Genomic DNA, 26815 nt, shown 5'->3' with positions numbered 1-26815 from the left:
TATGAAATGATTTTTATTTTCCAGCGCGTTCTATTGAAGGTATAATATGCAGAGGGTACCATTTAAAAAATTAGATTCTGTTATTTACAAAATTCGAAGCTCATACAGTAAAAAAAGACACCCAGTGTGATTCTAGACTCGAAAATTACAAAAATTTCATAAGTTATGTGTTGAAAATTCATTTTGAAAATGATTCTAGTTAGCCTCATTTTTAATTTGCTAAATTTTCCAAATAAGATGATTTCTCAATAAAAATTCAAACAACCTTTAATATTTCCTAAACGGTGCGGAAATCGAATAGGTCAATCCTATGAAAGTTACCTTCGTTTTTACCACTAAATCAAAAAACGCAATTTCCAGAATTGATGTCGATACTGAAGAATTGGGACACCCTGTATAATATAAACTAAAAATTCCTTCAAATACAAAGAACTTTTGTAATTAAAGTTTTCTGATAACTCTTACAGGCTTGGAGAAAAGTATACCTTATTTTTGACACCCTGTACACAAGGAGCTGACTAATCACAATAAAATATCGACTTGTGCAAAAAAGTACTTTAATCCAAAAAAACCTGCCGTTCCCCTATTTATTAATAATTATGGTAAAGAGTACCTTAGGTACTAACAATATAAATAAATGAACAATACGAAAATATTTTATTCCTAAATTTATAATACATTTCTTAGTTTTGTTTCGAGATAATATATACAAGGTGGTCTAGACTTATGAACATTAATTGATAGTAGGTTCAGAAATAGAAGCGCTGATTGATGTACACTTTTTTTCAAACCGACTGAAAATTATTGGAATATGAGCTGCCCAAAACTAAGTGTAAACTCATTTTAATAGCAAGAAAATAATGTTGCTCTACAAGGTAACCTGCTATATTCGCTATGCTTTTGGCTCAATATTATAGATTCCCTCAGAAATGTTTCAGAATGTGTGTAAAATCGAAGGTTCGTTTATGACTTCTGTTAAATATTCGTATAATTTCTATATAATGTATAGAGTCAGTTATGTACTTTATTAATCTTAAGGGCGATTTGTGAAAAGGACCATAAATTTCATTGGCTATAGTAGTGTTTATCCAGCTTAAATTTTTTGAATATTTTCACGATATAGTATATTACTATGAAGCATTCGACTGGTATTAGCTAAACTTAGACATTTCAGGACTAGCTTTGAAAAATCAATTTAGGGATTGAATACTGTGATGCTGCTATGGCTAGATCGAGTGTTATTGAATGGCCCAAGCTGTTCTGAGCAAGTAAGGAGACCGCTTTAACCGCCTTTCGACCAACAAGGAAATAGGGCACGAGTAAAAAAATATTGAACACTCGTCGTAGGATGAATATCAGATTGATTGCTCATAAATTGAGAATTCCTTGAACTCAAGGTTTTAAGAACGTTACAGAAAACTTAGCCATGAGGAAGATGTGCGCGAAGTTGGTGCCGCGAATGTTGTCAGAGGAGCGAAAGGCCAACCAATAAACGATCTGCCAAGATTTCCTTGGCCTCACCAAACTTTTTTCTATTCCCGAGAATAAAATCAACGCAAAAGAAGAAATGGGGAAAATGGGTCACGAGTGAAAAAATTATTGAATACTCATCGTAGGATAAGTATTAGAATGATTGCTGATAAATTGAGAATTCCTCAAACTCAAGTTTTTCAGCTCGTCACAGAAAACTTAGCAATGAAAAAGATGTGCGCAAAAGGACAACTGTAAGGCGATCTGTTAGGATCTACTTGGCCCCACTCTTCTCTATTCCCGAGAATAAAATCGACGTTCAAAGGGAAGCATTATGGGTAAAGGGGGTCTAATAGGCCGTGAGTCGCTTACAGCAGTGTGTAGATACTAAAGTGTGCCATTAAAAAAAAATTCTAATCGTTTCAACTATTTTCATGGATAAATATTTAAAAAAATGAGTACCCTATATATTTGAACAAATTACGTACTCAATTAATCCCTTTGAAAGGTTTTATATCGTTTATCAAATTGAAAAAAGTGTACAAAAAGCATTACCCTCATTTTTTATATAGAAATTAATTTATACAATGTACCAACTTGTATATAAATACTGCTTTCATCAATGACGCTATTTCAGAATTTATGAAATGCTATTACTGCCTGCCCCAGACGTACTGGCATCATTCAAATTTGATACAGTTTGGTCGGTTATATGTTCTTCTGTAGTGTCTGTATTCAATGCACTGTTAACATTTTCGGTTAAAGTGCCATTTCCATTTTCTTCCTCGCTAGAAAAAATTTTGTTATCACTATTATCTGAACTATTTTTAACAACGTTAATTTTGTTATTAATTGCCACATCTATATTAACTTCTGCACTCATTTTTGAATTTTCGAATATCAATTCATTATTAGATGACACTATTTGATTAGTACTGAAGATATTTTCCATCAATTCAGTATTTATATTTTCTTCTTCCACATCCATACATTGTACACTTAGTTCAATATCGACTTGTCTCACTATTTCTTCTTTATTTTCTTTATTGAGTGAAGATAAACATTCTTTTATCCACGGTTCTTCAAATTCTTTAGATAAACTATCCGTAAAAACTTTTATTTTATTCAATGTAAATATAGATCTAATTTGCACGTTAACAATTTTATCATCGAATAAAGTTAAAAGTAACTCTAAGAATTCTCTATAGATTAGCGAAACTAGACCTGTCAAATACCAGTCGTCTATTATTTCCATATTTTCTTTTTCACATGTAAAAAGATCTTGGTTGTAGTGTTCTTTTAATGATGTTAACGTGTCGCCAGCGTATAAAAAAACTGTATCAGTTTTAAAATCATCTATGCTCTTGTTTAAAGATAAAATATCTTCAAAAGTTTTTTCTCCGAGTTTACTTTTCAACTTTTCCAACAAACATTGTAATTTCCATAAAAGTTTAGCTGTTGTACTTTCTTCTTTATACTGTTCCATGCTTTTCAAGTATTTTATCTCTTCATCCGAAATTATAGATGGGTTCAATAATTCGTTTATTCCAAATAAAGGTACGTATCTATACAGATATCTACTATCTTTTTTGAACATTTTAAAGTATGGTATTATCTGCTTATCAGTCCAAATCATTCCATACTGTTTAGCTAGTAAAGGTAGTATAATAGGGGCAGTTCTTCTGACAGCGAATACTGGATCTCCTAGTAAGCTGGCGAAGAATATTTTCACGTTTTCCGAAAAGTATTGCTTTGATGCGAAGCGCGCTATATGCATGAATGTCACTAACAATCCCTTCCTAGTACGCCAATGAGATTGTGAATACACTATCAAAGTCCTCATGACGTTTTTAATAGAAGGTAGAGACTTTGCGAAATCTACGTCATTTGGAAGATCATTTAGGTTTTCTAGAACGTTCGCTTTTACAGGTACCGACGTATCTAACTCTAAAATATCTATCACCAAAGGCATTACGTGTTCCATAAAAACTTGCTTAGATAACACAGTACTTAACTTCAATATGTGCTTAGCCAATTCTAACCTAACGTCGATACAAGTATCAACTACTAGAAGGGATATTTGCGGAATGATGCTTTGCACAACTACAGATTCAAAGTTGTTTTCATAATTATTCGGGTATTCGTAGGATTTTTTCAAATTTTTGCAGTAGGGAATTAGGTTTTTAACTGCCACTATTCTCACTTCTTCTTCGGTGTTTTTCAACATTTTTTGAAAGGTAGCTAATATTTTCCCTCTTAATTTTGGGAATGGTATTACTTCCTGAATTTCTGCTATGTTCATGGCCACCACTTGCCGTATTTTCCAGGAATCGCTATCTAAAACAAAAAATAACAACATAAAAAAATCAATATAGTAAATATTCTTTTCCTTCAACAATCAAATGAATTGAATTTGCCTTGAAGTGAAATTTATTCTAGGTCTATGATATACAGGGTGTCCTGCATAAGAATTGACATACAGCAGAGGCGTATAGAGGAACTCAAAATATGACGATTGGAGGCAAATCCCTGAAGAGTTATATGGCCTGAAGGCAGGACCCAAAATTTCGGAATAAATGATGTTTTTTATAACCCTTCAACTTTTTAATACCAAATTTTTATAATCCTTTTTACAAAAGTTTAGTTGAAAATTGAATTACCTGCCAAACGTTCCAAAGTCTTGAAAATGAAGTCCTCTATTTCTATTTCTGTTAATCTATTACAGATAATAATTGCAGCTTTGATGGCATGAACTCTAACTGAGTCCTGAAACATAAATACTTTTTACACCAGAATTTATCACTGGAAAATAGTTAAACAATGGACCGTAGGCGTAGGGTTTAGGAGGTTTAGTATGTTATTGGAACACTAATATAAAATTTACGCACAGGGTGTAGTTTTTGAACTGACCCTGTCAGTAGTAAGCCGCAGTAGGCGACAAAATCAATATGTGAATTCTATCGACAAGTTCCACGGAGACCGAATATAAGAACATTCTCATGAATCTCATTATTTGTTTTCTTCTTTATTTATATAATTTTGTGAACTAGTGTGTGAACATAGGGAAGAATACATTTTTACCAGATTAGCAACGTAAATAGGAATATGTGGCGAGTTTTGTTTGAATATAAAACGCAATTGCAGTTTATGTTGGTACATTTTTGTCAAATGTACGAGTTTTACGACACTAAGTTTCGAATTCTAGTCACCAATGGGATCACCCAAACGTGAAACTAGGCTAACATCAAACATTTTTCTACTTCCAGAGATGCGTTACTTCATTCTGTTGAAATCATATTATTGCTGTACTATATTCCAAAGCATTAAATTGTGCTACCAAAATATTAGATCCAAAGATACTAAACTTCGCCATCTTACACAATAACTGGAGGACTTCGCAGTGATTTTCAAGTAAAGCGGATGGTAATCTTCTTCTTTACAAATCCATTGTTATCTTCGTTGATCAAAATTACATTCGTGAAGCTTCTGTTGGATCATAATCTTGAAATTAACTGACATATCATGATCCGCTTTTGTAATTGACAGAGCATGTCCCATAGTCGAGCGGAAAGGATTTTTAAGGAATCAGGCTTTCAAACTGCTATTATTTTGTGCCACATGAAAGCGATCAGTGGATAATTGATTTTTTTTTAAATTATCCTGTTAAGGTTCTGATAAAGTTTTAATGAGCATTCCTGCATATGTTACATTACGAAAATTTAAAAGAGAGCGTTATAGCCAGCATTATAATCGAATTGTCTGGCAAGTATTATAACGAAAAGACAGTAAATTTGTTTCGACCTTCTTGCCGAGCCTAATTCCTGTCATTAACTCAGTTATTGTTGTTTTAACTTAACGACAACCTAAATCAAACAGGTTTATTTGCCCACATCTTTCAATTTTATTGTTTTTCCATTATAATAACCCACGAAAATAAATTCAGCATATGTAACTGTCAGATCTGGTATCTTCATGAAGAATATCATTTTGACGAGTTTGAACTAGAACGTTAGCTAGAGAGATCATGAACATGTAGTAGCGATGTTTGGCCCTTTGCTAGGCTCTGTTTATTGTATAGTTAGATAAATTTTATAACAGCGAATGCTCGACATTCCTTGAATGGTTGTGAGCAGTTGTGAACAGTTTACCCAACAAAGTATTACGTTGTTATCGGATATACGCGATGTTGTTGGGTTCGAAGAGTCTTTGCTATTGAAACTGGAAGTTCTATGAGGGCTGCTACTTAAGTTTTTAGATAGACATAAAAAATAAATATTTAACGTTGGCTTTATTGATTTTCAAAATATTCTTTATTGAGATAGATATAGTTCTGCATGAGTTTGAATCAATTGCCGAAGCAATCTTTCCATTCTGATTGAGGTAACTCCAAATCATGTGATTTGTACGCATCAACCGCCTATTTAAGCGTGAAAAAATAAGACCTCGCAATTTATTTTTGATTTTCGGAAATAATAAGAAATAATTGGGTGTCAAACAAGAACTGTACAGCGGATGATCCACCAACTCGATGTTTTGACTGTTCAAAAACGTTTTTGTTTGAACTTATGTGTGAGAGCTCGCATTGTAGTGGTGGAGAATGATTCGTTTTCTGCGATCTATTTAACTGTTCATTTGAAATGAAGAACATAAAACGAAAAATTATTACTTAAAATAATATCATCATTTTGCCGTTGGCATTTCTGGAATCTGGCAGCTTTATTTTAGAAAACTCTTCAACATGTAGCCTTGGGTGTGGTAGCTATTTTTTGACGAATTTCAATTGAGCATATTATTTTTAAATTATTCACGTTCACTCAGCTGCAATCTGAGATGCGGTGAGGCCATGGAATTTTCCTCTACGTGAGATCACTTGTAAACAGTTTTTTAACCACGGGTAAACTCTTGTAGGATGTATGACATATTGCTCAATCTTGCTGCATTTATGTTCTATTATTGTAAACCTCAAAATAAGAGGAGCGAAAAACGTCTCTCACATGCAAAGTTTGCATTTGTATAAAAATAGTGGACAATATGCCTTTTGAAGATATTCTTGACCGAACCGTTACTTTTAGAGAATGTAAAGGTCTTTGGGGCTCCACTTTAGGGTTTTCTCTACCTCAAAACCTGCAATTTTGTATGTTGAAATGCCTATTTATGTGAAAGTGGATTTTTCCGAGTAGAAAATATTATTAAATAATTTTTTTCAATTCTTACAATAGCTGTATTTACAGTTTCAATCCAACTTTAATATCTGTCATATGATTGTCCGAGCTGCTGGCAAAACATCTGAGTGTTTGTATGTAGATCGTCCCGCGCCAAAGTCGCTTCTCTTTTCCCGAGGTCGCCCTGTTTATTTTTCTATCAAAAATAGTACCGCCCCCTTCGAAGTTTTCAGCCCATAATTCAATCAAACTTTACACTTGGATACTAGTTAATTATTGCGCGTTATTCTCCTGTGAAGCAATGTGTGGTCATTATTAACCCCGAAGGTCGTAAAAAGCCAATATGAACCAAATTGAACCAACGCGAGGACAAGGTTGATACAAACAAAATTACATTCACAATAATGTTAAACATTTAAAAGTTAGTTTAAGAATTTATGTAAACAAACAATGTGAATAATTGAACAAAGCGTGAATTCTTTACTACTAGTCTTAGATAATCAAAAACAGAGGCCATGAGAGAAAATATATATAGTTGATAATCTTATAAAATAGTTGTATATAGTTGATAATGAAAGTAAAATTTAATTAGTTGAGTTTAGAATTAAAGTGATTATGAATACAATGAACTACTAATTTATGAAATAATTCATATTATATGAAAATACTAAAGATAAGTTTTTCTTGATGAAATAACAACAATTTTCAATCTTCTACGTTTGAAATTTTATTAAAAATTTAGTACCTTACCATATTATCATTTGCTATATTGTCAAATACTGATATGAACTCATTTTTGATACTTTCTTTGTCTAATAAAGGTATCAAATCAACTAGACCAATTGCAGCTGCTTTTCTAACAATTGGTGAATCGTCTTGAGACAGTAAACGGAAATTATGTCGAAGATCTTCTTTTTTATCTTCTTTAACTTTCGAATATACGATCTGAAATGCGAGCAAGCTGTTATCAAACAAGTCACAATTAAACTAGATTCAACATTACATAACACATTTTTTTATTGAAGTATTTTGGATTATTATTATTCTGCTAAATTTTTTATTCTTTATCTCGTTCAGCTCATGAATTGATTTAATTATTCTCTGGTTGTGATATGAAGCAATATTAAATAAAATGAATTGGATTACTATGAAAATAAAAGAAATCAGAATATAAGGTGCCCATTGATAGATGCCATGTCTTCCAAATTATGTTTTATTAAAAATAGAAAGTTACGATAACAAACCGACAGTATTGAATAATTGCGTTTCCACGCTATCTATAGCGCAGCTCATTGGGCAAAACTCTTCAACCGGAATGCAAAGATATTTATTGTATCAGATAAGTCCTTCAAGAACTTGGCTCTTAGAAAATGGACTCAAAGTTAGTATGAGAATGCACACAATCTTGGCAAACAACAAAGTGTTGTAGCGTGCACATCCGAGTGCACGGCAATGAACAAGCTGTTCATGGACCAACAACATTTTATAGGTTTCCAGAAAGCTATCAAATCATGGTCGTAATTAAGAAGATTTCTTTCTTATTCTACCAACTGATCCCTAAAAGCCAATTCGATAAGCAAACATGAGCTCACTCGACGTGAGTTACCATCCAAAGAACATCGGAGAAAATACCGACAACTCTTGTCGTTTCTTCAAGTAACTGAAGGGAACAGCCAAAAACTTCATCTGTGGGTAAGAAGTTGTCCAAAGACGAAGCCACTTATATTCATGCATCTTAGAGCCCCCAGACAGGTAGCTTACATTATAAATTCGATTCAACCTGACTGATGAAAAGTTGGCGTACACAATAGATCAATAGGTGAAAATTTCCCACTTCAATTATGATAACTAATTCAACCATTAATTGCTACATGTTAAATGAATGCGGCGCATTCTCCAGGTTTTTCCCCTCTTCGGCGTTCAATAGATTCAATAATTCGTAATCGTATAGGCCTGTCAACATTTTGTCCTTCTCTATCTAGATTTTGGTAAAGTCCATTATTACGACTGTTCTTTGGTCTCTGATGTACACTGATGGATCCTTGCTTCGTCCATCCTCACGAAACGATGCAGTAACCCCTTTGTATTTAATCAGCATCAAACGGTACTCTCCTTCGTGGCTGCGCCTGTGGTGTGAGTAAATAGACGCTGTACCCATCGTCCCAACAACTGTTTTATCGGAGGTATGACAATAAAAGATCGTGAATATTTGTCACATTATCATCCATAGTAGCCATTTTAGGGGTACTTGTACATGGCTCTTCAAAAACCGAAGATCTACCATTTTATAACTCGTTAAACTAATTTTTTTGGCCGTTATCGTAGGAGAAAAGTCACCATATACAGCGCTCAAAAGTTCTTTGATTTCACTGCATGATTTCTCTTACCAAAACAAGAATTGAATCGCCGACTAATATTTTCTAAAATCCGTAGATATTTCCGTTTCCGCACATCTTCAAAAATACACTACGCGTCAGATCTGGCTAAAATTTCGACAGTAGCCATTTATGAGATTGTATATTGTAGACTTATTATTTTTCAATACTTACTGGAAAAAGTGCAATAGCTGAACATTTACTAGTGAACCAATCTTCGTTTGCCAAAGTCTCTAAAAGGGGAAGAAACAATGATTCTGTAAGTTCGCTATTCAAATCCTTAGCTATACTCTTCAACGTTTCAAGTGATTTTTCTCGAACAACTGTTTCATCTGTGATACAGATTTTCCGCAGAAGATCAAGAACCGGTTGTGAATACTCGTATCCTCCAACTAATGGTATAAATTCTTTCAGTTGTTCTGAAAGGTTCAATAGAATTTCGTCATGAAAATCGATGTTTTCTTGAATGAATGGCAAAAGTTCTGTTCTTGTTATTTCCTGACCCAAGTGCTCGGCTAAGATACCCAGCTTCTTTGTCATATCGACTTGACCCTAAAATTTCAATTTTAAAAAAGTTAATTAATTTTGACAATAATCATAATATAGGGTAAGAATAGTAAAGGAAAGATTCAAAATTTATTAGCTGTCTCAGGGTGCGTCGGGACCTTGGAGTTTCTGATTAATAATCACTAATTCTTAACTAACTTATATAATTTATTTAAATTAATCAGTTACTTTTCTATTTTTGTTCGGTTTACTAGGACTATTTATTATAAACTAACTAAAATTCGCTAAACATGCTCGATTTTACAGCAAAAATTGCACTTCTAGAATTCGAGAAAGTGAACAAATGAATGAAAAATTCTCCTTAGAAATAAGTTCTAAAAAAATGTAAACAAATCGCCTCTATGATATAAAATAGATTAAAATAAATCTCAAACGAATTCCGCTGTCGCCAAATTTAATCTTTCATTATAACCGGACAGGGTACTAATACATGAGTTATGGTATATATTTTTATATAATTTATATCCAAAGTAAACACCATCTACATGCACTTTCGGAACTAAAGCTTCCACAACTTAATTGCCTGAAAATAGTCATGTTTTCGAAAAATGAGTGGATTCCTCTATTTATCTCATTCTCAACGTCGACCACGTAAAGGAATAACCAGATTTCAGAAATGGTAATATCAGTAGACTAGGCTAGACGTACCATGACTTTTGTTGTTGGTTGTATGATCTACACATAGCTCTTCTAGCGAACAGGAATATCATAAAATGTTTTATTACTTATTATTATTTTAGAACAAGTACGATTTTCACTATAATTTGACATTTCTAGTATTTCAAGCTCAATTCTTACTGGCTTTGTCCGGAAATCGTTAAGCACGTGTGGCTATCAACGATTAACAATATTTCCCATGAAGATAATCTAAAATGAAATTTACTGTAACTGAAGAACAGTCTTTTCCAGGACGTGTCTCATCACCAAGCGATATACGCTTTCTTTTAAATTAGCCATGCTAGCGAAACACAGTTTTAAAAACAAGTGGATGTTTAAGTAGTCCAAAGTCTCGGTCAGGCAGGCCAAAGGCTTACATCGATAAAGATTACAAATATGAAATCCGCAGGAAAGTCCACTCATTTTAATTTAAGAAGAAAATTCCTATCATTGATAAAATTTTAGCGTCTTTTTTGGAAAACGGATGGCCATCAATCAGCAGAAATAGGCTTTCGCAGATTCTACATGAACTAAATTATTATTGGGAAAAACAAATAAAAATAACTGTATATATTAAAAAGCAATTATAATATTTTATTAATTACGAAAAACCAATTGCAACGGCTATGATGGGAAAAATCTTACTTTTGGGTAGATTCAGAGGATGGTGTGAAAGTATTAAAATAGAGATATAAAGATATCCTTCAATTTTGGAAAGAAAAGGATGGCCATTCGGATTATCAATTATGGGGAAAATATATCTATGTCCAGTTACTTATTTATCATTGACATATTTATATATTCCAATTTTTGGACGTAAATTACCGTACAAAAAATTTTAGGGTTTTGAATTTATGATGAGCATTTATTACTCTACGCTCTTTCCAAATAGAGTATAATCTATAACCAAACTGTTTGATTACGATGTATCGGTAATCCAAAAATCACAATGCTGTAGCACCACATTTAACTTGAAATATTTTTGACGTGAATTTTGGTACAATTGGTCTTTAAGAATGATTTAAGTAATAGAAGCTGGTGATGATAAAGTTTAGTATTATGAACATCTAGTATTCAAGACATAATTCACTATGAATGTAGAGATAAATTCAGATTGTAACTATTTTTTTTAAAATTTTGAGTTTAACTTTTATGAGAGTCTACAAAATTTATATATTGAAATTGAACTGGGTGTCGAATGACGTAAATATAATATTAGTACTTAACCAAAATTTATACACACCGCTACATTTTCTTCTCTTATTGCCTGATAAAAACTATCCTTAAATGTTTGTAAATCACTTAACAATACACTTTCGTCGCTCATTTTTTTTTCGTGTTTATTTTAATTCTACCTAAAATTTGTGGATATAGGAGATTAAACAGAAAATCTCGTGTGACTACGGAGATCTATTTGTAATATTTCAAGTATTTTCTTATCTATCTCCTATCAAATATTATCGTTATGATATATTATTAGATAAATATTCTATGAACTTATCATTATTCATTGCGAAATGTCCCATTTTTTTTCAACTAGATAATTTCACATCGGTTATTTTATTCCTAGTTCAATTTTTTTGACATACACATATGTTTTTATGACACTTCCGCAGAGAGGACAGTTGTGTAGTACTTTTTGTAGAAAAATAGACAATTTAACGTTCTACAATATAGTAAGATCATCAAAGGATGATTATGATGTTAAATTGAAGGATCATATTAAAACCTAGTACCTTCAAATGCTGATAAATCCTTACGCATGAAATTTCGAAGGCGGGTGGTCTGCATTTCTGCATTATGAATTCTTCTCGTCTGCGATTGTTCTGGACTTTCTATCGTTCTTCTAGCTACCGGCAGCGTATCTAGTCTTTCTGAACGAACTCGTATCGGAAGAGAAGTTTCAGCTGCTCTTAAAACACTTCGTCGCTCTGCTCGCTGTTGTCTTCTCGGCTCTGCGTGAACCGAAGTTTCTTTATTTCGCGCAACTTTTGCCGCACGTGGCTTTTACTTACGACTTACGTTACTAAACAGTTGAAACTATAGTCAATTGGATTAGATATTGACATGACCGTCGGTAATATAGTACTAAGGGCTGGAGCTCCATCACTGGAATGCTAGATGGCGTTGAGGAAGCTAGATTTTGAGGTTTTTAACAAAAAATTGTTTCATACCTCGTAAAAAACAATTTTTTTCCATAAAAAGTATTCTATATTATTTCTAATACCTCCAAGAATATGTGTACGGTGTCTTATGATTATCGGCTAAGTAGTTTTCACGTAAAAGTGTAACAAACAAACTTACATTCTCATTTATAATATTAGTAAAGATATATTACAATGTAGTAAGTAGTTTATAACTCTGTTAGTATATCGTAGAAAAGAGACAGTTTTACAATGCTTTAAGAGAATTCTGAGAATTATTTCAATTTTATTCAGTTTTTCGTATAGTTATTACGGCAACACCCTGTATATTTTCTCATATTTATATGCAGATTACCAAATTATACAATGCGGTCCATATTTATGGAATAAATTCAATTTTAGCGTTATTATGTACTATGTTAATCACGAATGCGATGGAAGCAACAGTAATCAACAAAAAGGAAGATTAAAAACTTAAAAGAACCAAGAAAAAGATAATGAGAGAAAGAAGAGCAAAGAAAAACGAAGAAATAGAAAAAAAGCAAGAGACAGAAAATATAGTGAGCTATATAAAATCACAAAGACTCAACTGGGTTGGGCATTAAATGAGAAAAAAATCAACTGAATTTTGATTAAAAGAAGAACGTAATGGATCCTATTGTGGCCAAGGAGAAGAGGCAGGCCGAGAAAGACTTGGAGAAACAATATAGAGGAAGACATAAGAAAACTGGAGGAATGGAAAATAATAAAAAAAACAGTCAAGACAAGCGATAAACTATAACGAAAACAAAAATAGAAAATGAGGAGTAATCCACCTCAAAAAAGGATTTTAAAGCACTAAAAGCAATAGCTATAATCCAAAGGATTGAAAGGCTTGATGATGATGATGTACTCTGCGAAAAAACCTAGAACAGGTCCATTTTTATTTTCAAACGACTATTCACAGTATGAAAATATTATCCTCCATCAGATCACGTGGATTTTAAGTACCCCCTCGAAAATTTTGATATAATATAATAAAAAAGGGGTCATGTGGCACCTTGTATGATTTTAGTCCTCTGTTCTAAATTGGTGCAATCATTTTGAACATTTAATTCAATTGTTAAGTACATTGAAAATGGATTATAAATATTTTGTGACATTATTATCTCTATTTATTATTTATCTAAAGTTTTGTGATGGAAACATTATCAAAATTTTACATATTAAAAATCCATTTTCCCAGTTATGATTGCACTAAATTTGAAAAAAAAACTTAATGTTGCTGAACAGAGAACTAAAATCCCTTTCTAACAATGTATCCCTACATATGTATATATGACCCCTTTTTTTCGCATAGTTCATAATAACACTAAAATTGAATTTATTCTTTGTATATGTCAAGTAAATTCACATAAATTGTAAAAATCTTTTATGCTATTTCAATGAACGGAAATGTACACACCTATCAACGGAAACGGTTTTCTTCATATGAGTATTCAATATTTGTCATCTTCTGAATAGTCATTTTTCAATCAAACAGCCCTCGTAGTTGTCACTTTGACCTTTCAGAGAAGTAATTCTAAACATTCGTAATATCAATATCTTCTTATGTACTTGGCATAACTCTCAAGGAGTAATTTAATCATATCCTGGATCTTCAACTTTTAAGATACACTGGTAAATCTATGCAATCATGGCTTTTTTAGATTAGAAGGTCGATTATAGTCCATGTAAGGTTTGTAAGCATATTATTTTTCAGCTACCATATAAAATTCTTCTAATAATTTTTCATATTTTCTTTTATTTGCTCAAAAATTTTGGATGTAATACAATTTATTTACGTAGCGTCTTCTATTCTAATAATTTTAACAGCATTTATCAACTTCAGTGATGTCTCACACACTTGGAAATCATCATCACTGTCCATTTTAAATAATATTCAACTGGTATGATACTCAAATAACTATTTAAACAATAAACAAACGGTGATTGTAAAGGAAATTACGTCATAGCTAATACAATGGTTATTAAACATTATTATACATTTATAAAAATTCCTCAATTTCTGATAACGTTGATTGCTATTTAAAAAAAACATTGGATTGGTACCTCGTAATAGGAATCAATGCTTGTTGGCATCGCCCTTCAATTTACATTGTCGTCCAAAAAGGTTCACAGTTATATAATGAATGAATATCTTCAAACAATTCATTAAGAACTGCTTTCATATAAATATGTATATATATATATATATATATATATATATATATATATATATATATATATATATATATATATATATTAATCGTGTTAAAATGTTCTTCGCCGTCTTCCGGGTATGCGGTCTTCAGGCATTCTTTGGACATGTCCGTACCATCTTAACTGATTCACCCTAATGTCTTATGTAATCGTATGCTCCACTTTCATGATCTCCCTAATTCTCTCGTTTCTTATTTTTTCAAGTCTTGAGATTCCTGTCGCGCGTCTCCAATAATCCATTTCTGTGACTTCAAGCATTTTTACTGTTTTTTGTTTTAGAAGCCAGACTTCGCTCTATATGTTGTTATACTTTTTATTATGTTATTGTATATTCGATGTTTGTTTTCCTTGGATATTTGTTTGTCCCACAATACACTATTTAACTGTCTTATTGCTTGTCTTCCTTGGTTATTTCTTTGTGAGATTGCATCATCTAATCTTCAAGTATTAAATTTCATTGTTCTCCTCCAATACACATATACTCCGTTTTACTCAAATTTACTTCCCGATCCCATAATAGATAATTTGGTCATCTGCAAAACACATGGTATATATTGTGGAATCAATTAGTGGAATGCCCATGTTCTTACATTTTCTTTTCCAGTGTGCTAGTGCGTGTTCTTGAAAAGTGTGGGCGACAAACAGCATCCTTGTTTTAACCCCTTATTAATGGAGAATCCTTGTGAGACCCTGTTTCCTATTTTTACTTGGGACCTATTGTTTTCATAAAGCTTTTGTACTGCTTTTATTAGTGCCGCATTTATATTTGTTGTCATATGCTTTTTTAAGATTAGCATACAAAAGGTGGAGTTTTTGATTTTTGGCGGCTTTCTTATCAATTAATTGCGAGATCGTAAATAAATAATCAATAGTCGACCTCCCTGCTCTGAAGCCTGCCTGTTCCTCTGCCTCCATGTTGCAATATTCCGGTTCGATTTTATTTTTTATAAATTTTTCTATAAATTCTGGATATTGTACACAGCACTACAAGTCCCCTGTAGCTGTCGCAGTTTTCTCTGACCCCTTTTTAATATACGGTAGTCATGTAAGATGTTTTCCACTCTTCGGGTAGCGCTTCACCATTTATACAATTCTGGAAATGAGAGATGAGAAAAAAGTTTTTCAGTGCCATTTTTTAGTAACTTTGGTTAATTCAAGATATATATCTGTCAAATTAATTTCGTGATATATGTCTAGATTATGTTTATATAATCATAAAACCCTGTCTGCTCAAAAGTGTGAAGCTCAGCCCCTACAATTTTTTCTTTTTATAAATAAACTTTTCTTTTTTCATTCTTGTCATAGTTTTTATTTGGTGCCATGTTTTTCCTTTTCTTTATCTGCAATTTTCTGCTAGTTCTCCATTCCGCTTTTCTTATGTTCACCTCTTACTAGTTATTTGTTTAAACTAATATAGCGTCTCACTATCTATTGAATCAACTCTTGATTCTGCTTTCCTCTCCATAAGTACTTTATCTCTATTGCTTGTATTCTGTTTTGCTCTGTATATCAGTACCCAGCTGTTAAATTTATTTGTTATATTGACCGATATACTGTTGTATGCTATTATTTTTGTTTTCCTACTGATGTCTTTTTTCGCTTTTGAATGTCCTTGAACATATATGATACAGTTTGGATGTACTAGATATTCTTTCTTCGTGTTTGTCACCCCTAAATATTTAATCAATTATTTCCCCCTTCTATCGCTATGTATATTATTCTTGGCTCATTCTTGATCCATTCTCATATTCTCACATCCTATTTTTTTGCTTTCATTTTATCATCCATAATATTATAAACAACAGAGGATTCAGTACCTTTCCATGTTTTAGGGAGATCTTTTATCATGAAACTTTGAGACTATCCAAGTTGTTTTTCCTAATGTATCCGTTGATGTTATCAAACTGTCAAAAGCTTTTTGTAGGTCTATGAAGGAAATCTCTACTTACTTCTGTTTTTCTTTATTATATGTTGAATTTTGAATACATGATCGTGTACACTCTGTATGTTTTGGAACTCCATTCATCCAATCGTCCAACCGTAGGATACTTTGACCGTTTTCCAAGCTTTATTGAATATTCTTAGTGGAGGTTTTTTTTAGTATTTCGTTTAGTAATTCATAGAAGCACCCCTTCCACCGTTGTATTATTTCCTGGTCATTTATTATTATTTCGTTATTATTCCTCTACACTTATTTGCTATTACTTGTTTTTCCTCGGATTCTTCATTATTTCATAGAATAGCTTGTACCTTAGCATATTTCTTCATTTTTCTTCCAGATGTTTTTTAAACTGTCTTTGCTTTGTTCTTTATAGTTTTGGAATCTCTAAATTCCCTCAATTTCAACTTCTTTTTCAACTCCTTCTGTCCACCAATTTGTTTTTGGATTCCCCTGTTACCCTTCCTAAATATCTTTACTACAAGTTCCTTTTGATTCTAACTTCTTTTTCAACTTCTTCTGTCCACCAATTTGTTTTTGAATTCTCCTGTTACCCTTCCCAAATATTATTACCACAAGTTTCTCTTCATTCTAACTTCATTTTCAGCTCCTTCTGTCCACCATTTTGAATTTGTATTCTCTTGTTACCCTTCCCAAATATCTTTACCACAAGCTCTTCTCAATTTCAACTCCTTTTGTCCACCATTTTGTTTTTGGATTCTCCTGTTACCCTTCCCAAATATCTTTACCACAAGTTTCTCTTGATTCTAGCTCTTTTTCCAACTCTTTCAGTCCATCTTTTTGTTTTTGTATTCTCCTGTTACCCTTCCTAATATCTTTACCACGTACCACCAGTTTCTCTTGATTCTAACTTCCTTATCAGCTCCTGTTCAACATTTTGTTTTTGTATTCTCTTGTAAACCTTCCCAAATATATTTTCCACAAGCTCTTCTCAATTTCAACTCCTTCTGTCCACCATTTTCTTTTTGGATTCTCCTGTTACCCTTCGTAATATCTTTACCACAAGTTTCTCTTGATTCTAGCTCTTTTTCCAACTCTTTCAGTCCATCTTTTTGTTTTTGTATTCTCCTGTTACCCTTCCTAATATCTTTACCACGTACCACAAGTTTCTCTTGATTCTAACTTCCTTATCAGCTCCTGTCCAACATTTTGTTTTTGTATTCTCTTGTAAACCTTCCTAAATATATTTTCCACAAGCTCTTCTCAATTTCAACTCCTTCTGTCCACCATTTTGTTTTTGGATTCTCCTGTTACCCTTCGTAATATCTTTACCACAAGTTTCTCTTGATTCTAGCTCTTTTTCCAACTCTTTCAGTCCACCATTTTGTTTTTGTATTCTCCTGTTATCCTTCCTAATATCTTTACCACGTACCACAAGTTTCTCTTGATTCTAACTTCTTTATCAGCTCCTGTCTAACATTTTGTTTTTGTATTCTCTTGTAAACCTTCCCAAATATATTTACCACAAGCTCTTCTCAATTTCAACTCCTTCTGTCCCCCGTTTTGTTTCTCTTGATTCTGGCTCTTTTTCAAACTCTTTTAGTCCACCATTTTGTTTTTGTATTCTCCTGTTTCTCTTCCCAAATATCTTTACCACAAGTTCCTCTTGACCCTAATTATTTTTTCAACTCCTGTCTACTATTTTGTTTTTGGATTCTCCTGTTACCCTTCCCAAATATCTTTACTAGAAGTTTCTCTTGATTCTAACTTATTTTTCAACTCCCTGTGTCCATCATTTTGTTTGTCTCTGTCAATGATTGTTGTACCACATGTATTTTCTCCCCTCCCACTATTCACTCATGCAAAAGCTCTCAAAGCATAATTTTATTAGGTTACAAATTCGAAATAATATTCAAATAGAATAAATTTTATAATCTCTATATCGCTAATAATTCGATTCATTAAAAATATTGAATTCACAAACTTGGCGAGCACACTTCATGTTCTCTATTGATGTTAACGCCGTTAATAATTCATCATTTAGTAGCGCCTACCCTTCACAATTGTAACGATAAATTCGTATATACCTACTTTAATTTTTTCTATCAATCTTATTTTTTTAGAGGGATAAAAAAAATGAAAAAACATTGAACAAATTGTTTAGAGCTTTCAATTTCAAAGTCAAAAACATATTAAGGCGCTCTCGTAAAAATAGTTTTATACGAATTTTTAGCATGTATTTTTGTGTGATATAATTTACTGAAAATATCTGGTTTTGTTTGCTTAGAAGAACGAACTAAATAAATTACTGTTGACCTTGGTTGTGAATGTTGATTATATTGGAATTTGGATTAATAATGGCATATGATGATAGGTTTTGAGATTGTTGATTTTAGACAATAGACGTAGTTTATGGTAGTTGTCATGATAAAAAATCACTTAATATCGTTCCATTAATTATATCACAGAATCAAAACTAAGGTAACTTAAGAGAACTGAGATTGCAAAAACCCATTTTCCATACTTTAATTATATAATTTCATTTGGTTATTATTTAGATTTTAGATTAGGTTACACCCCTCCGATTTCGTTAAAATTTTAGTATGTTATAGAGAAAATTATGTATATATATATATATATATATATATATATAATCTAACCTAACCTAACCTTTTTTTTTGGTGTGGGTGGGAAAATCTTCAAAAAACGCCTGGGAAGGTGTCCCAGGTGTGCTGGATTCGTCCGCTAGCCGGACGCCCACCAATTAAAAACCCACCCTCTTCTCCACCTCCTTGTATCACTCCTCTATAAGTTACAAAACTACTTATCATCTTCCTGCTTACTCGTACCACATTTTCTGTTTCCTTATATTTATTCTTAACTATGTTTATGTGTTGTCTACCTCCTGTCTTAGTCTATCTTCACTTATATGTCAAAAGAGCGATAATTCTCTACCACAGGTGCATCCATATGTCACTCAAAACAATGGCCGAAACAAACAATTGTCGTTTTAAGCTATTTTGGTCTTCTTTGGTCTGGAATTGTATTATCTACAGATCCCCAACAACATGAATATCAGAATAAAAATCTGTTTTGATGACAAAAAATAAGTTTTCCTCAGTTGTTATATTTCAAAAATATGTAGCGGCCATCAATTGAATTATTAGTAGCTACTTTCGAATTTTTAAAATATGTGGTTGAATCCTCAAGACAGAATGAAAAAACGATACGACACGGAAGCCACAGTTTTAAAGAAGGGCACAAAGTATGGTTGCACAATCCGACCTTAAATAAAAGGATTATCTCCAAAATTGCACTAATAATAGAAAGGTCTTTAATTAATTAAGAAAATTATTTACTAAAATATACTAGCACTATTCGAAGTAGACCATATCCGAGAAGAGCCTGAGCCTGCCGAAGAATTTGTGGGAGCGTACGAAGATACCGGTAAAGCGAGATATGAAGTGACAACAGCAAAAACAAATACAATATTCTTTTAATCTTACGAGAGATTATTTACTGGCCATCCCCGCCAGTATCAAAAGGACACGAGTGCTGGTAACCGAAAGAAGTTTGGGTACTTAGAAAAACTTGGAAGATCAGATTCCAGCCCCTGGCAAGATACTGAGTTTTAAACGCAATTCGCGGTACATAATGAAAAAACGAGATCGATCCACCCATTGCGATTGCTTCAAAGCATTCGCGGTCATGTGCTATAATCGTGAAGAAACTGGTTATGATCAAAATTAGATTAGCGAGTCGCTAGGAACATGATAGAGGTGATCTTCCATGATTTCGGTGTCAACATATCAATTTTTAGCTATAACCTTCGTCTTCAGTTCCCACTGAAGACAATGACTTGTTATTTTCGTAAAACTAGAAAGCGAAGTTGCTGATTTAAACATTCAATATTGGCTAAGCAGTAGTTCCATAGGGAACTGTTATGAACTCCATCGTCCACTAGCAGCATGGAGTCGGTCCTGTTTGATTATGTTTATAGAATCTAAAAGTTAGTAGACGCACCGGGTACAACTTTTACAATGCGTCCGACCCGGTATATTAGTTCTGCGCTGGAAACTTTTTAATATAGTACAACATCGTAAATTCGGAATCGCTGGGAAACGATTGGTTTCGGATTCTAGATTTTCCCATATTTTAGATCATACGAACATTTGAATGCATTTATGGTGGCGCCATCTAACGGGAAATCTTAACGCATTACATAATAATGTAAACTGTGGGAGAGGTATATATAAAATATAGTACAATCGCGTTTAATACTGCACAAAAACACATTTATAGAATAATAAGTATTACTCATAAACATGGTTTTTAATATTAATTAAATAAATGCTTGCGATTTCAATAATATTATGTAATCTTGGTGTAAATGACCAAAATCGAGTTTGTTATTACTAAATCAAGTCAACAATCTTAATATATTCACCTGTATATTTCCTGCCAAATATCGAATTATAAGGATTACGTAATTTATTTTTTTTACAAACTCATTTTAATCGGCGCCCAGCCATGTACTGTGACGAAATTTATACTACGATACCACGTCATTATAATGATCCTCCAAAACTTGACCTTCACATCGTTGGTCAATAGACCAGACCCAACCATCGCTGATGTAATACTTTTTATTCGTATAGAATTAGAAATGAATATCGATGAAAACGAAATTTCTTAATGCAATTATTGAAAGTAGACAGAATCATATCTACAAGTACTCTATATTATTAATTAAAAGCAACAATTATTGTTGTTAATAAACAGAGTGAGTTTTGTATATGGAGCCTGTCAATTATCTCGGAAACGATTTTTATAAATTTTTGTTGTACAAGGGTCTTCCGATACGGCCGGTATTATGTTTTTATTTACATTATTGTCAGATCTTCCCGTTTTTCAAAAAAATTATGAATTTTGTTATTTCAAATGGATCACCCTATATAATTTTCATGAAATACTCTCCATACCTAAATGCCATAATTTCGGAGTTTTAGCTACATTTGCGTTACATATAACAAATTTGACGTTTAATTAAATTAGTATTGTTGAGGTATATTGAAAGTCACAATGGATCGTTTATCTTAAAAAGAACGAATTGATATTGATATTTATATCCTAACCGAAATCCCATAACAAAATCTACTGCCAGTAAACTAGTAAAAGGGAAATGTTGATGCGGAAAAACTGCATCAACTGTAAACAAATCTTTAAATGTTTGTGTCCTGTTAGAAGACGATCCACATTTGAGTACTAGATATTTGATATTTCGCAAACATCCCTAATGAAAATTTTACGTGATAATAAATTCTATCCGTACAAAAAAACGTTGGTTCAAGAGTTTTCAGATGACGATTTTGATAGACGTGAAGATTTTGCAGACCTAATGATGGAAAAATGTTGTAATCAAAACGATCCAAATTCTTTGAGTAATGTTGCAATGAGGCCACTTTTTGTATTAATAGACACGGAAATCCCTGTCCCTTTTTCATTGAGGGTTTATAAAACAAACCTGCCAATATTCAGGAATTAAACGATAGAATTATCACAGCGATAAGAAGAATTGAGCAGTCAGGGATGTTGCAAAATGTATTGCGAAGTTTTAAAAATTACATGGAATGTTGTATTGAAGTGAAAGGATAACATTTTGAGTATCTGTTGTATTCGCCTTTACTGTATGTTTTCTAAAATTTGTATTTTTTTTATTTGTATAAATATTTTACTGCACTAGCTTCGTTAAATTTTTACTAACTTATTGCTACTAGGCCTTGTTACGAGTTTTGTATTAGCACATAAATTATTAAAGAATATTCAAATTAAACGAGTTTATCCAATCAGGGCCGGATTAAGCTAGAGGCTTGGGGAGGCTATAGCCCCGGACCCCAGGTCCAAGAGGTCCCTATCTTTGGAAAACATTCTGTATTTTTTGATGTATTGATACCACAAATCTAAGGTATTCATATTATTTTTTTAATTTTTCCGGGTTTCCGAATTCCTTAAGGGGGCCTCATAATCTTAGTCCAGCCCTGTATCCAATCGTAGCTACATGTACAATATTTATTGTAACTTTGGTGGAGATACCAACCACGTCGGTTATTTCTGCTCAGTTAATCCTGCTAAAAGACGTAAAGACAAGAATGCAAAACTCATCGAAAATCTTGATCTAGCTTCCTATCCGGCTTCAATCTTTCATACCTTAAGTGTTTAGGGAGAGCCAAAAGACCACGTCGGTTATTTCTGCTCAGTTAATCCTGCTAAAAGACGTAAAGACAAGAATTCAAAACTCATGGGATATCTTGATCTAGCTTCCTATTCGGTTTCAATCTTTCATAGCCCAATTCTTTGGCGAGTGCCAAAAGACCACGTTGGGTATTTTTGCTCAGTTAATCCTGCTAAAAGACGTAAAGACAAGAATGCAAAACTCATCGAAAATCTTGATCTAGCTTCCTATTCGGCTTCAATCGTTAATAGCCCACAACTTCCAGTACCTGAACCTCCAAAAAATTGTCTCAATCAAACTCATTTCTGAGTTCAAAGAAGACTTTAATAACTTAATAAGAGATTTGAATTTTCATAAGAGTAGAGCAGACCTTGAGGTTCCCGTTTGAAACAATGGAATTTGCTTATGATGTAAAAATAACATACCAACGAAGACGTTTTCTAAGTTCTTTACCAAAAGAGATAGACTTTGTAGTTGGAACGACATAAGAGGTTTGTTTGAAGCATTTAGGATGGCCCTGTGTTCTCAGTGGCGTTTTTTATTAATACTTCGACGATAAGAACGAAAGCAGATCTATTACATAACGGAAATACCTTTCCTCTAGTCGCTCGAAAAAAAAACTATAAAAGCGTAAAAAATTTACCAGAAGCTTTAAAGTATAAAGAGTTTGAATCGTATTTCATTGGACAGTTGGTAACATTCTTAACGGGATGTGTAAAATATCTGTGTTATTTCTGTTTGTGGAATAGTAGAGCTGAAAACTATAGTCAACGATCATGGCCACTGAGGATTGAATTTTTATTGGGAAACAGAAGGTTACTTATAAACCTATTGCTGATCTTGAAAATGTATTGATGCTGATTTTACATATCAAGACAAGCTTTATGAAACAATTCATGGAAAAGCTAGAAGATGTGAAGCTTTCACATTTTTGAAAACCTTTTATCCAAAGTTGGAATTCTTGTTTGTCCGCAATTAAAAAATTTTTAGTAGAGAATTTCCAAAACTACTCACCATTGCCAAACAAAAAAGTAGTAACAGTTTTAAAGTAGTAGTTTTTGGATTCTTAGGAAATTGAAAATTTTCGAGAAATATTCGATAATACGTCAGCAGATTTTGAAACTACGGGCTACAGAATACCTTTACAATACATATGTTGTATGCTCATTTTGTATAGTTAAAAACAACATGGGGACGTATTTAGAACAAAGAGATCGTTTTCAATTCTACGAAAATATGATGGAGGACTATATTCGGAGTTTAATGAGATAAAGTTCTTATGAACATGAAGGAAAATGTAATGGGGCGCGCTTTTAAACATTGTACACTGTACATTAACCTTGACTTGAGTCGGACAATCTCTCGTCTAACGTCAAGATGGTGGGCGACGAGGCCCCGATCTCTTAATTTCAAGCTTTATGCCGAGGATGATACATAGAACTTTGCCTTCTCTTTTTAAACCACAATGACACCTAGCCTTATTTCGTGTGTTGTCACTTCTGCTCTCCAAGATATACAAAATCGTCTACAATCTCGAATGCACGATTTTCAATGTTTTCTTTTTGATTGGAAACCGAATTGCTAAGGTATTTGCTTTCCCATTCTTGCTGCATGTGCTCTGATATTGGTAATAGTGATTTCAACTTCTGCTTGGGTTGCATCCGGCAAGTCCAAATCATATGCAATACCTAAACAATTATCTAATGAACACCATGTCAAGAGCCAGCTTTAGAAGTAGAGATTAAAGGGTGTCAAACGGATTCTGTAATATTTACAACAAATGTATAAGAAAATAATGTATATTTAAATACATCCGACAATCGAGTTGTAGATATTCGTGCACAGTTAGACGACTAAAACACCAGCCAACACGCGGCAGATAGAACTGGTTATGTCGACAAAACGTATTATTGTAAATTTATTTTACCGTTGTATATTAGTTCAAGAGCTATCTCCAAAAAATGCGCGTTATCAGATACATGAAAGGTTAGTGCATAACTTCGCGTGACACATTATAGAACGTTCGTCTGCCGAACCAGATCCGTCCCGTTTGAAAAAGCGAGCCGCGTGAACTTAGTGGAAATTCGAGAAAATAAAAAAATAAGGTACACACAAGATTCTTTTTTCTAAACGTTATTTGAGTCGTAAGTAACAGCGGCAAACCATTGGCAGACGTTTTTTCTATCCTCAAGTCTCCGACAGACGTGAAAAAAGTTGATCAGAAAACTCACCTGAAAAATTACATAAGGTACACGCGAGGTTTTTTCTTCTATTTCTTTCTTAGGTCATCAACAATAGAGGGAAAGCTATGGCAGACGTTTTTTCCGCAGCCGAATCCTCGGCAGACGTGAAAATGGGTCGTTGGAAGACCCACCTCAAAAATGCCATAAGGAAAAATGCCACAGGCAAAATTCTCATCTCATCTGCAGGTCAAAACTAGCAGGTAATAAGCAATGACAGCTGTTTTCCCGTTTGCTTTCCTCGCCCAGTTAATGTATTTGGTTAGTTCTTACAGTTTGATATTTACGATACGATACGAATGAACGAGTAGAAAATGTTTATTTTTCCGGCGTTCGATATTTGAAGCACCTTGACTCAGTATTATCTATCTCAGCGGCTGCAAGCTTACACGTTTGTAATTGGCGACAAGCATTTGTTTACCATAGCTGGGTCAGATTTCATCAGTACTGGTACTTTTTGGAGAACCACAGCAAGAACTCAAACGAGACGTTGATTTTGATCCACTACGCTTTGATACGATTTCACAACGTTGCTTTTTTCTAGCTGTTTGCTTTTAATAGCATAGAAAAGTCTATAAAATGTGAGAATTATAACCCACAGTATTTGATATTAAATTATATCACGATACTGAAGCTGTAATGTTTTTCTTGTGTGCAGGTCTCTATGAAATCTTTCAAACTTTTTTTTATAATCTTTTCACTGCGACGCCCTTTTATAGTCCGGCAAGTGAATTTTTCCTGGCTTTGCCCCATTTTAGTAGGTCCAGATCAATATTCTGTGCTTGCGGACCATCCTTTTAGTCGGGTGCAAGATTTTCATCATTCCAGAAATGATTGATACTGTAATATTAGCAGTGAAAAGGTTAAACGATCGCAGTTTGTCTATATTACTACAATGATGGCTTAGGAAACACTTCTCTGGTTCCGATGCTTCCGATTCCATCACGATAAAAATCTACGTCAATGCCTCAATTAATTAAAACAGCGCGAATCTTCATCCGGACTGATTTTCTGCGTGTGCTTCTTAAGCAGCTATGGCAATGACTGACTTCATCACGTCAACTCGAGCTTCAATTCGCTCAGCTCTTGGAGACGTTGATCTTATCACTAACGGATATTTGGACTGCCCAGCCGCCGTGTACGTGACTTGGAGGTGCCAGCTCATGGTATACATAATTCAGATACCTACAGTCGCATTCACCTCTCTCACCCATAAATTGAGAAAATATCTCATTATATTTATATTACACTTTTTTTATAATATTTTTATTATACATATAATCGTTAAAATAAAAAATAAAAAATAAAATAAAAAATAAATAAAAAAATAAATAAAAAAATAAATAAATAAATAAAAATAAATAAAAAATAAAAAAATTTTGGATACTGCGGCATCTCAGTCAACAATAACGGGCAGACGCTTGTGAATTATAAATGAATCACGCGCAAACGCCTAACCGCTCAACCTCGAGCTGAGATGGGTAATAATGATCCAAGGTGCTTCAAATGCCGGACACCGGAAAAATAAGCATTTTCTACTCGCCTATTTAAAATTTGGGGTAGCTTGCAAAAATTTCCATAAACTGTAAGAACTAACCAAATACACTAACTTTAGTGCGAGGAAAGCAATTTTCTTTTTCGACACCAGGGACTTTGGGACCGGGAAAATATTTGTCATTGCTTATTACCTACTAGTTATGACTTACAGATGGAATGGGAAAAAGAATTTTGCCTGTAGCATTTTTCCTTATGGCATTTTTGAGGTGAGTTTTCCAACGATTCATTTTCACGTCTGCCGAGGACTCGGCTGCAGAGAAAACGTCAGCC

The 26815-nt window shown here is 33.2% G+C and overlaps 2 protein-coding genes across 3 annotated transcripts in view; one reads left to right on the top strand and one right to left on the bottom strand.

The window, feature by feature from the left end:
• The window catches only part of LOC130448466 (uncharacterized), a 96310-nt gene that overhangs the window by 55121 nt on the left and 14374 nt on the right, over window positions 1-26815 (top strand). The window lies entirely within an intron of this gene.
• LOC130448465 (serine/threonine-protein phosphatase 2A 65 kDa regulatory subunit A beta isoform-like) lies at window positions 639-11657 on the bottom strand. 2 transcript variants are annotated; one of them, XM_056785869.1, is made up of 5 exons: window positions 11475-11657; window positions 9182-9559; window positions 7383-7577; window positions 4131-4236; window positions 639-3807 (listed from the first exon to the last, which is right to left on the bottom strand). In XM_056785869.1, the coding sequence occupies exons 1-5, from the start codon at window positions 11556-11558 to the stop codon at window positions 2111-2113; spliced, it is 2460 nt and encodes an 819-aa protein (XP_056641847.1). In that variant the 5' UTR covers window positions 11559-11657; the 3' UTR covers window positions 639-2110. The 2 variants fall into 2 exon arrangements, with proteins under 2 accessions (XP_056641847.1, XP_056641848.1); XM_056785870.1 differs by having other exon boundaries at window positions 11459-11509.

Source organism: Diorhabda sublineata, chromosome 8 (genome assembly GCF_026230105.1).
Source record: "Diorhabda sublineata isolate icDioSubl1.1 chromosome 8, icDioSubl1.1, whole genome shotgun sequence".
Taxonomy (NCBI): Eukaryota; Metazoa; Arthropoda; class Insecta; order Coleoptera; family Chrysomelidae; genus Diorhabda; species Diorhabda sublineata.
This window is presented reverse-complemented; position numbering and strand designations above follow the sequence as displayed.

What these genes read in the sequence shown, in the direction of transcription:
- LOC130448465 (XM_056785869.1), bottom strand. Translation starts at nt 11,558, where the DNA reads ATGAGCGACGAAAGTGTATTGTTAAGTGATTTACAAACATTTAAGGAT. An exon ending in TAAGAGAAGAAAATGTAGCG is followed by an intron (nt 9,560 to 11,474) that starts GTGTGTATAAAT and finishes TTGAAATTTTAG; the next exon opens with GGTCAAGTCGATATGACAAA. An exon ending in CAGCTATTGCACTTTTTCCA is followed by an intron (nt 7,578 to 9,181) that starts GTAAGTATTGAA and finishes CTCGCATTTCAG; the next exon opens with ATCGTATATTCGAAAGTTAA.